At 35.9% G+C, this 12,078-nt stretch overlaps 1 protein-coding gene across 1 annotated transcript in view; it reads right to left on the bottom strand.

Moving 5' to 3' along the window:
* The window catches only part of VPS13A (vacuolar protein sorting 13 homolog A), a 265,502-nt gene that overhangs the window by 231,208 nt on the left and 22,216 nt on the right, over positions 1 to 12,078 (bottom strand). The window contains 5 exon segments of the mRNA XM_079706494.1: positions 1,630 to 1,687; positions 4,435 to 4,515; positions 4,725 to 4,784; positions 6,976 to 7,035; positions 7,966 to 8,075. Of these exon segments, the coding sequence (XP_079562620.1) occupies positions 1,630 to 1,687; positions 4,435 to 4,515; positions 4,725 to 4,784; positions 6,976 to 7,035; positions 7,966 to 8,075 (369 nt within the window).

Raw genomic sequence — 12,078 nt, 5'->3', positions numbered from 1 at the left:
TAACTCCAATCACCATATTTACTTGTTCACCCAACACTAAGACAGACTTTCTTTCTTTCTTTCTTTCTTCCTTCCTTCCTTTCTTTCTTTCTGGCTGTGTTGGGTCTTCATAGCTGCATGCAGGCTTTAGTTGCAGCAAGCCAGCAGCTACTCTGCGTTGCAATGCATGGGCTTCTTATTGTGGTAGCTTCTCTTGTTGCAGAGCACGGGCTCTAGGCGCACGGGTTCAGTAGTTGTGGCCTGCGGGCTCTAGAGTGCAGGCTCAGTAGTTGTGGCACATGGGCTTAGTTGCTCTGCGGAATGTGGGATCCTCCCGGACCAGGGCTCAAACCCATGTCCCCTGCATTGGCAGGCAGATTCCTAACCACTGTGCCACCAGGGAAGTCCCAGACTTCTCTCCTATAACTGAAATCTATCTTATAAACAACTGACCATGCTCCTACCTGTGGCAAAGCACTCCACCTGTACACTAAATTCTACCCCCTTTCACCCATGTCAATACAGAAATAATCCCTTCTCTTATTTTTCATGTTCTATGGATCATTCCAATCTTAGCCTATAAACAAGCTATCTCTCCCATTAAATAAAAAAACAAAAAACAAAACCAAAAAGAAATCCTTCAATTATCCTTCCCCCTCCAGCAAGTGTGCCAGTTATCAACTGATTGCCCATAACCTCCAGATCACCCTTCCCTGCCTGCTCTATAACCTAGATTTGGGTCCTTTAAATAGTTTTTCTTTACCAGCTAGCATAATGTTAATCTTTATCAGCAGAGGACACAGGAGAGATACTGCAGGAGCAAGGAGTTATGCTTCCTGGTTCTAAAGTGCTCATTCAGCAGACTCCTGCAGTGCCATGGTTCTGCAACGTGCAGCTCCTAAAGAAAATGGCTTCTCCCGTGTCCAGGCCCTCCAGCACAACAGATTTCTTCAGCACCAGACTCCTGCAGTACATGGCAGCTTGCACCATCCAACAGCCAGCAAATTCTCTCAGTACGTGGCTAAGGCAGTTTTAGAGTGGAGTGCCTTCTGGAGACAACTCTCCATGAGGCGCCCTAAAGAGTCTGTTTCCCTAAGGTTCCTGAATGCGAATTTACAGGTTTAACTGGCAGGGCACCACAGACTTTCCTGCCTCCTAGTGACCCATGGCCACGCCGTTTCCAACAAGTTCTAGATCTCAGTGCTGAGGGAGGTAGACCCTCTTCTTTGGACACTCCACCTAAGTCCTAGGGTAAGGGCTGTTCCTTCTATCTACTATTCTTATATTCTTTAGAGTTCTCTTTTTATTAGCCAATCCCTTGTTACTCTAATCCCCTGTTATATTTAGTAATTCTTCATAAATACTCTCCCTGCTCAAATTACTATGTGGTTTCTCTTTCTTCATCAGACTCTGAGTGAAACAGCCAGAAATAATAGTAGGGTAAAGGAGAAATAAGTCAAACTTGAAGTGACAGATTTGAGAATCGTCAACACACGATACAGAAAAGTATTTTGCTTCTGCATATATATTATAAATATATTTAATTTTGTGGGAAAATTAACATGAAATATCACAGTGACATCAACAATATTCACTTAAAATTTATACTGATTACTTTAATTGTACATTTATTTTATGAAATGTACTTACCAAAATCATAACCTTCTGGAACAATACTTTCATCAACAATACCATTCCTCAGGCTATCCTATTAAAAGACAAATTGATTTTATTTATATTCCTGCCAATATACCTTTATTCTACAAAATCCTATTATATGCAAAAGAAAAATGCCTAAAAGCAATTTAAAAAATAACTCAAACTTAGCAGAACTTAGCTAAGAAAATATTAAAATGGTTAGACACTATCTCATTAAACTACTATTATATAAGAATGCTCTAGAAATTTTTAGGATATGTGTGTTTATATATATGTAACAAGCACATGCACAAATTTGACAGAATTCAACATCTATTTATGAAAAAAACTCTCAACAAAGTGGGTACAGAGGTAACGTATCTCAACATAATGAAGTCCATAGATGACAAGCCCACAGCTATCATCATACTCAAGGGTGAAAAGCTGAAAGCTTCTCCTCTAATATCGGGGAACAAGACAAAGAGGCCCACTTTCACCACTTTTATTCAACACAGTATTAGAAGTCCTAGCCAGAGAAATTAGGTAAGAAAAATAAAGGCATACAAATTGGAAAGGAAGAAGTAAAACTGTCACTATTTGCAGATGACGTAATATAAATAGAAAACCCTAATGATTCCACCAAAAACTGTTAAAACTAATACTAAATGAATTAAATAAAGTTGCAGGATATAAAAATCAATATATGGAAAACTGAGGTGTTTCTATACACTAATAACAAACTATCGGAAAGAGAAATTAAGAAAAAAATTCCATTTACAATTGCATCAAAATGTAACAGTAAATTTCACCATGGTGAAAGACTTGTACCCTGAAAATGATAAGGCAGTGAGGAAAGAAAATGAAAAGGACAATAACTGATGGAAAGACATTCCATGCTCATGAATTTGAATAATTAATATTATTAAAATGTCCATATTACCCAAAGCAATCTACAGATTCAATTCAATCACCATCAAAATACCAATTGCATTTTTCACAGAAATAGAAAAAACAATACTAAAATTTGTATGGAACCACAAAGGAACCCGAATAGCCAAAGCAATCTTGAGAAAGAAGAACAAAGCTGGAGGCATCATCCTCCCTGATTTCTAACTATATTACAAAGCTCTAGTAATCAAAACAATATGGTACTGGCATAAAAACAGATACAGATCAACAGAATAGAACAGACAACCCAGAAATCCCATGCATATATGGTCAGTTAATTTATAACAAAGGAGCCAAGAATATACAATGGGGAAAGGACAGTCTCTTCAATAAATGGTGCTGGGAAAACTTGACAGCCATATGCGAAAGAATAAAATTGCACTACTACCTTACATGATAAATGAAAATAACTCAAAATGGATTAAAGACTTGAACATAAGAGCTGAAACCATAAAAATCCCTAGAAGAAAACAGGTGGTAATTTCCTTGACATCAGTTTTGGTGATGATTTTTTGGACAACAGAAACAAAGGCAACAAAAGCAAAAATAAACAAATATGACTACACCAAATTAAAGGCTTCTCCACAGCAAAGGAAACCATCGATTACATGAAAAGGGAACCTTATGAATGCAAGAAAATATATGCAAATCATATACCTGATAAGGGGTTAATATCTGAAATATATAATGAACCCATATAACTCAAAAGCAAAAAAATAAACAATCCAATTAAAAAGTGGGCAGAATACCTGAAAAGACATTTTTCAAAGAAGAAATACAGATGGCTAACAGGTACATTAAAAGATGCTCAACAACACTAATCATCAGAGAAATGCAAATCAAAAGCACAAAGAGATACCGCCTCATACTTGTTAGAATGGCTATTTTCAAAAAGACAAAAAATAACAAATGTTGGTGAGAATGCGAAGAAAAGAGAACCCTTCTGCTCTGTTGGTGGGATGCAAATTGGTGCAGACACCATGGAAAACAATAGCAGAGCCTCAAAAAATTAAAAATAGAACTACCATATGATCCAACAGTTCCACTTCTGAGTATCTTCCTGAAGAAAACAAAAGCACTAACTTGAAAACATATCTGTACCATGTTCACTGCAGCATTATTTATAATAGCCAAGATATGGAAACAACCTAAATGTCCTTCAAAAGGTGAATGAAGAAAATGTTTTACACACACACAATGGAATATCACTCAGCCATAAAAAAGAATGAAATTGTGTCATTTGTGACAACACAAATGGACCATGAAATAGCTCAGAGAAAAACAAATACTGTATTATCTCACTTCATGTGGAATTTAGGAAAAAAAGACAAACTCATAGATACAGAGAACAGACTGGTGGTTGCCATACGTGGAGAGTGGGGATGGGCAAAATTGATGAAGGGAGTCAAAAGGTCCCAACTTCCAGTTATAAAATAATTATTATGTCATGTGGATGTAATGTACAACAGGCGACTGTAGTTAATAATACTGTATTGCATATTTGAAAGTTGCTAAATCTTAAAAGTTCTCATCACAAGAAAAAAAACTATGTAACTATGTATAGTGATGGATGTTAACTAGACTTACTGTGATCATTTTGCAATATATACAAATATCAAAACATTATGTTGCATACATGTAACTAATAAATGTTGCATGTCAATTATACAAAAAAAGGCATGTGTTTATATGTTTCTGTACAGACACATACATATTCACCTGTTTCTGTAAATTCTGCTAATGGATTTTGCCTAAGGAAAAAAAGGACAACTGACTACAGTATGTCAGATAAATGACAATGAATAAAACCTTATGCAAAATATGATACCAACAAAAGTGTATATGCATATATCAAAAAAACTTACTCACCAATGATTCATCATAATTATTAAGATAAAACATCTGAGATTTCACATTCCAATAGGCAAAAAGGTTATCCAATAGGATTAACTGAAAAGAAATCAATTTTATTATAAGCCTCATTTTCATTGAAGATTCTTTAACATATGCTTTTTTCAGAATCTCAAATAATTGGTCATATAACAGTTAAGCAAGTAAACACAATTCACAAAAATCCTTACCTATATATTATCATTTGCCTTCCTAGTTAAGAGTATCTTTTGTCAAGCCCATGGATTGACAAAACATATTTATTTTACCTTACGAAATAGTTTCTCAGTCTCATCATGTAAACATGGAATCCAGTATTGATCAGTTGTCTGAAAAGGGAAATAAAAAGCAGTAAAAAACTGTCCCTTGCATGTGAAATGGCAGAGTGATAAATAGAATCTATCATGCCCTAGACCAAGTTTCCATTAAAATGTCCTCGAAAACATAACATTCAGGGGCTTCCCTGGTGGCACAGTGGTTAAGAATCCGCCTGACAATGCAGGGGACACAGGTTCGAGCCCTGGTCCGGGAAGATCCCACATGCCACAGAGCAACTAAGCCCACGCACCACAACTACTGAGCCTGCGCTGTAGAGCCCACAAGCCACAACTACTGAGCCCATGTGCCACAACTACTAAAGCCCGCATGCCTAGAGCCCGTACTCCACAATAAGAGAAGCCACCAAAAAAAAAAAAGAAGAGAAGAAGGCACTGCAGTGAGAAGCCCACGCACCACAAAGAAGAATAGCTCCCGCTCACTGCAGCTAGAGGAAAAAACACCCACAAGCAGCAACGAAGACCCAATGCAGCCAAAAATAAAATAAATTTTAAAAAATAATAACATTCAGTCAAAGAATATTAACTGAATATTCTGCATTCAAGGATCTTATTGCTTGGTGGAAAAGCAAACTAGTAAACAAATTACAAACAGGTAAATGCCATTATGGAGGTTAAATACACAGTACTCTGGGAGAACATGGTGGGAGCCTCAATCTCAGGGATGTGATGGCAAAAGTGATATCTAACCTAATAAGTGACACATAAATAGAAATTATCAATTCTAAATTCAGTAGGGAATATGATTCACGGTAGGAAGATATTTGACTATACGACATGTTCAAAGAAGTGAAATAGCCCAATATGGCCCAAGAACTTATTCAAAACAACAGAAAGAGGTAAAATTAGGTATCTTACCTGAGGACAGATTACAAAGGGATTATAAACTATTTTAAGACAAAACTATGGACTTTATTCTAAGAGCAATGAAAAGTCACTGAGGGGAATAAACTGATATCCGATGCTTATGTTAAAAAGATGGTTTTCATTTTTTTTTCTAGAGAACTAAATGGACTAGAACAGTGTTGCTCAAAGTTTTCACACAATTAGGATCACCTGGAAGGCTTTTTAAACTAGATTGCTGGGTCCCAACCTGAGTTTCTAATTTAATATGTCTGGGCTGGGGGACAAGTTTCCAAGGACCTCCAAAACCAGTGGTGAAAACCACTGCTGACACAGTTACCAATCACCTTCACATTGCCAAATCCAATGGCTAATTCTCCAACCTTATTTTTCAGCATTAACAGTAGCATTTGACAGTTTACCTCACCCAACTTTATTGAATAACTTTTCATTTGACTTTTCTTTTTTCTCTTTCTGCTTGAGGTTGATCCAAGTTTTAAGAACAAATCATACACAAAAGCTTAATGAACATAACAAATAAAAGAATGTAATGAAATACTATAGAGCAGTTGAACTGAATCAACTGAACTACACGTGGCAATAAATACATGTCACAAACAATGTGTAAAGAAAAAGGGAACTTAGAGAAGAATCACATAACATATTTATGTAAACTTTTAAAAATCTACCAAATATTACACAGTTTTAATGAATATATTATATAAAGTTTAAAAACTTAGGATGTTTATCTCTTGGGTGGGAGAGAAGAGTGGAGTGGAATACAAAAGGAATTTATACTTTATTCATAACAGCTTGTTCTTTAAAAGTATTTAAAACTTAATCTAAATGACAAATTCAACAATCATGCCTTCTGGATATGAGCAAATGTTTCATAATTCTTTATGTACTCCTATACTTTTAAAATTTCTCAATTTGAAAAATCAGACAGGAAGAAAGTATGCCACGATTATTAATAATAGTGATGATAAAATGATTTGTTTCTTTAGGCTTTTCATGAATTATCAAAGATTCTGAAATGAACATTACTTTTATTTTGTACTTATGCATTTAAAATTCAGAATGGATTTTTAAAGAAAATAAGTATCAAATATCATAATTGGCAAATAATAATAGGCTCTCACATTTGAAACTAAATTTGATTGTCAACCATTTTTTGAACTGTGAAACTACCTACCCTCAGTTCCAATCCAGTCTATGCACTCCTGTACCACTTTTATATAGATATCTACTCCTGATGCTGGCATATAGTAACAGTAATTACTAATTTAATTAACCATACTGCAAAATTAAATATGGTTGAATTTCTTTTTAAACAAAGTACCTGCATGCTGAGATTTTGAAGGGAAATACCAAATGACAGTGGGTTGTCTCGATTTGTGACCTAAAGAAGAAAACAGAGTAAATTTTACTCAGATTTTTAGTAGTTGTATAAAATTCATATTATAGAAGAACTTCACTTTCTGGGAAGTATACTATTTTGAACATTCAGAAACATTTTCCAACTTTCTGGAATAATTTTTATTCCTATATTTTTCCTAATACTAATTAAAATATTAAGTATCAATGTATTCGTGTAGTACAATAATAACACATCTGCATAATGTTTTTCAGTCTGCAAAACAAGAAGTTTATAAAAAAAGTGATTGACCCTCACAATAAAACTATGAGAAGCCAATGATTATGTGTTTGAGAGAATACATGATCTATTTGACATCAATTAGTTAAGTCTAGCTTTAATGATTCCTAGACCATTGCTCTTTCCAGGAAGAAAACACAGTATAATTTAAAGTATTTCAAAAATATATAACTGCTGGGCTTCCCTGGTGGCGTAGTGTTTGAGAGTCCGCCTGCTGATGCAGGGGACATGGGTTCATGCCCCGGTCCGGGAAGATCCCACATGCCGTGGAGCGGCTGGGCCCGTGAGCCTTGGCTGCTGAGCCTGCGCGTCCGGAGCCTGTGCTCCGCAACGGAAGAGGCCACAAGAGTGAGAGGCCCGCCTACCGCAAAACAAACAAACAAACAAACAAATATATATATATAACTGCTAAATTCATAACTCCCATTTATCAAAGGTGATTATAATATAAGCAAGGCATTTACCTTCATTATCTGATGTTTGAACATTTTAGGTAAGTGTAATCAAGGCACTAAGGACTGCAAATTACAACTATAATTATAAAAAATAAAGATAATGTCATCTTCAGCTCTATATCCCTCCACTTCCCAGCATCTCATAAGTTGACCACTACAGAGCAGGTGTCAACAAACAGTAAAATAGATATAAACCGTTATCACCTATTAAAATACTTACATCATCTTCATAGCGAATATGGATGTTGGAAATTTTCACTTGAAGATTTTTTATGATCTGAGTAATTAATTTTTCTGTAAAAGTGTCCTGTTTCTCCACCTGATGTTTTTCTACAATTGCAAATATCCATTTTTAATTTGAATGAAAAATACACTCTGTGTATACACTTATTGAGGTAACATAACTGGTACCTTGTTAAAGAAATATATCTGTATTTGTAAACAGAACACTGAAAGCCTGCTTTCCAAAAGTTTTACATACCAAAAGGCTTTCACAGGTGACTAAATGTACACAGTTTTCAAAAGCCACTTTCTTATCCAATCAAACTAAAGTCCAATACGTAGAATTTACTGTCATCAAATTTTATAATTTCTGTTAGCTATACCTGAATACATAAGGACATAGAAAACAATAAAGATTATTAGGTAAGAATTATGATAGGCTTATATTAGAAGAGCCAGAAACAGTAGCAAAGAATGAATCTCTGCTAAAATTTATGCTATCATCATAAGTTGTCTGTGGTTAGAAGTATAAAACAGCTGAATATGCTCCTTCCCCAATGGATACAAAATAGGAAGATGTAAGATCCTTTCCCTCTCTCCTTTTAAGCAAGGATGAAGGAAGTTCATCACTTGTTTCATTTTCCAAAATGAGATTAACAATCTCTTCAATACTTTCCAGGGAAATATAAAGAATTGAGGTTCCTAATTTATTTTTTAATATGCCTGTGATAACCACTAATTACTAACGTTTTTGCCCCCACTTGAAAATGCCAATGATGGTGATCTCCTTTCCTATTTCTAGTCCTATTCCACCTGTATATACATATTGTCTATCTTTTCCTCTAATGAACTACTACTCCCTAATTCAGCTGACCCAGGTCTCAGATAAAGAAAAGTTGATGAGGATATCATATGTACATCAAAGACAAGTGTGAGTGAACAAGAGATAAGTGAATATATTTGAATATATTGAAAAGGAGTTTAGAATTAAAAAGTGGAAAGTAGAATATAAACTCTTTGAAGACAGAACATTTTATTTTAAATGTTGAATGAATCCCACCACTACCTAATAAAATCCTCTGCTCTATAAATTTATTCAGTAATTCAATTAAATGCTAAATCTTTCTTTCCCTATCCACTAGTTTCTTTCTGACTTCCTTATCTGGCTCTGATTCCATAATAAATTATTTCACCAACACTTTAAACTCTGTGCTCTCTTTTTTCTCCTTTTCCTCTTTCAATAAAGCTCCAACCCTGCATAAAACCAACAGTCTACTTTTTACATAAACATGTGTATGCCTTGCCAGGTGAGTAGTGGAGGAGAAAAATTACAACAGAACAGATTGCAGCTACTGTAAGTTAATCATTACCAACTTCAACTCACCAGCAACCTTACTACATTTCTCCAGTCAACTTGTTCACACTCTCCAGAATAACTATTACAAAATTCTTTTTGATACTCTTCAAAGGTCCAACAACCCTTCCACTGCTCTCTTTACTCTTAGCAAATGACCTTACAACCATGGAAAAAATAGAAGCTTCTTTTCTGCAATCATCACTCAATCAAAACAGCTTTTTTTTAAGATGACCAATGACCTCCATGTCATAAATAAAATAATTATTTCTTAATCCTCAATTTACCTGATATCTCAGCAGGATCCGACATACTCTTTGCTTCCTAAAACACTCTTTTCCCATGGAGATATAATCTCCAAATTTCTTTCTCCTTATCTAACCACTCTTTCTTGATCTCTCTTTTTTTTTTTTTGGCTGTTTTCCTCCTCTATACAATCCTTAAATGTTGGATTTCCTTATGGCAGGCTCAGTCCTAGAAATGTTTCTCTTCTCATTCTGTACTGTTGCTGCAGGGAATCTCATTCACACCTTATAGCCTGAACTATCATCCTAATGCTGACAACTCTCAAAAGTATACTGGATGAAGTCAGAAGTGAGATATAATCACAGAGAAGTTGGTACATTCAGTAAACTACAAAGGTCAGTATGGCTGGAACAAAGAACAGAGAAGATATGAAAGGGATGGGGCCAGTAATGAGGCTGGAAAGGTAGACAGGATTCAAATCATAAGAGCTTTTATGTATCCTGTTGAAGAGTTCAAACTTCTACCTGATAACAGTAAGGTATATAATTTAAGCATGGTTATTTATATTTTAGATATAAGTATAAATAAGAGGGACTTCTGATTAAACATGAGTTGCATCTATTTTTCTATTCCTCAGTAAAAGTAAAGGGGAAAAATGGATAAATCTCCAAGACCAAAAGAAAAAGAGTGTAGAAGAAAGAATGAATAAGAGAGAACCTCAAAAATTTAGAAGCTGGAAAGTAGACGGCCTTAGACAACATGACAGAGGAAGAAATCTGATCCTAAATGCCCATAAATGAAGATGCCAATTGGATTTGGCAGGAGTTCTTGCATATGACACCAAAGGCACAGAAACAAAAGAAAAAGTAGACAAATTGGACTTCATGAAAATTTAAAAATCTTGTACATCATAGGACGCTATCAACAGAGTAAAGAGGCTACCCAGAGAATGGAAGATAACTTGCAAATCATATATCTAATAACGGATTAACATCCAATTATACGAAGAACTCCTACTATTCAACAATAACAACAAAAAAAAACCAATTAAATGATGGGCAAAAGATTTGAACAGACATTTCTCCAAAGATAACATACAAATGGTCAATAAGCACATGAAAAGATGCTAAAATACTAATTTTTATAGAAATGCAAATCAAAACTACACGAGATACCACTTCATCCCATTAGGACCCTATTATCAAAAATATAGAAAACAACAGATGTTGGTGAGGATGTGAAGGAAATGGAACCCCTGTGCACTGCTTGTGGGATTGTAAAATGGTACAAGTCCCCGTAGAAAACATTATGGCATTTCCTCAAAAAATTAAAAATAGAGTAGAATTACCGTATGATCCAGCAACTCCACATCTGGGTCTATACCCAAAAGAATTAAAAGCAGTGTCTCAAAGGGATATTTGTACACCCATGTTCAGAGCAACATTATTTACAATGGCTGAAGCACAGAAGCAACCCACGTGTCCACTGATGGATGAATGGATAAGCAAAATGTGGTATATACATAAAATGGAATATTATTCAGCCTTAAAAAGGGAATTCCAACATATGCTACAACATGGATGAACCTTGAAGACATAATGCTAAGTGAAATGAACCACTTGAAAAAAACATGAATACTACATGATTCCACTTACATGAGTACTGAGAATAGTCAAAATCATAGAGACAAAAAGTAGAATTGTGGTTGCCAGCGTCTGGGGGTAAGAGGGGAAGAATGGGTGGGTTACTGTTTACTGGGTGTAAAGTTTCAATTTTACAAGATGAAAGAGATATGAAGACATATGGTGGTGATGGTTGCAATACAATAAATGTACTTAATACCAATGAACTGTACACTTAAAAGTAGTTAAGATGGTAAATTTTGTTATATGTATGCCACAATAAAAAAAAATTTTTTTTAAAAAGAGGATGGGGGGTCTTCCCTGGTGGTGCAGTGGTTGAGAGTCTGCCTGCCGACCGGGTTCGTGCCCCGGTCTGGGAGGATCCCACATGCCGCGGAGCAGCTGGGCCCGTGAGCCATGGCCGCTGAGCCTGCGCGTCCGGAGCCTGTGCTCCGCAATGGGAGAGGCCACAACAGTGAGAGGCCCGCGTACGGCAAAAAAAAAAAAAAAAAAAAAAAAAAGAGGATGGGGGTAGGAATGAATGACATCAGAGAGGAAAACATGATTACAAGAAGTGTTGCAGGAAATGTGTTAAATCTCCTTTAATGTTCTTTTACCTGTTTGTCAGCAGGTAAACTGTTTATTACTGCTTTTTTTTTTTTTTTTTTTGCAGTATGCAGGCCTCTCTCTGTTGGGCCTCTCCCGTTGCGGAGCACAGGCTCCGGACCCACAGGCTCAACGGCCATGGCTCACGGGCCCAGCCGTTCCGCGGCATGTGGGATCTTCCCAGACCGGGGCACGAACCCGTGTCCCCTGCATCGCAGGCAGACTCTGAACCACTGCGCCACCAGGGAAGCCCTATTATTGCATTTTTTAATTTAAAAAATAA

Source organism: Hyperoodon ampullatus (genome assembly GCF_949752795.1).
Source record: "Hyperoodon ampullatus genome assembly, chromosome: 6".
NCBI lineage: Eukaryota > Metazoa > Chordata > Mammalia > Artiodactyla > Ziphiidae > Hyperoodon > Hyperoodon ampullatus.
This window is presented reverse-complemented; position numbering and strand designations above follow the sequence as displayed.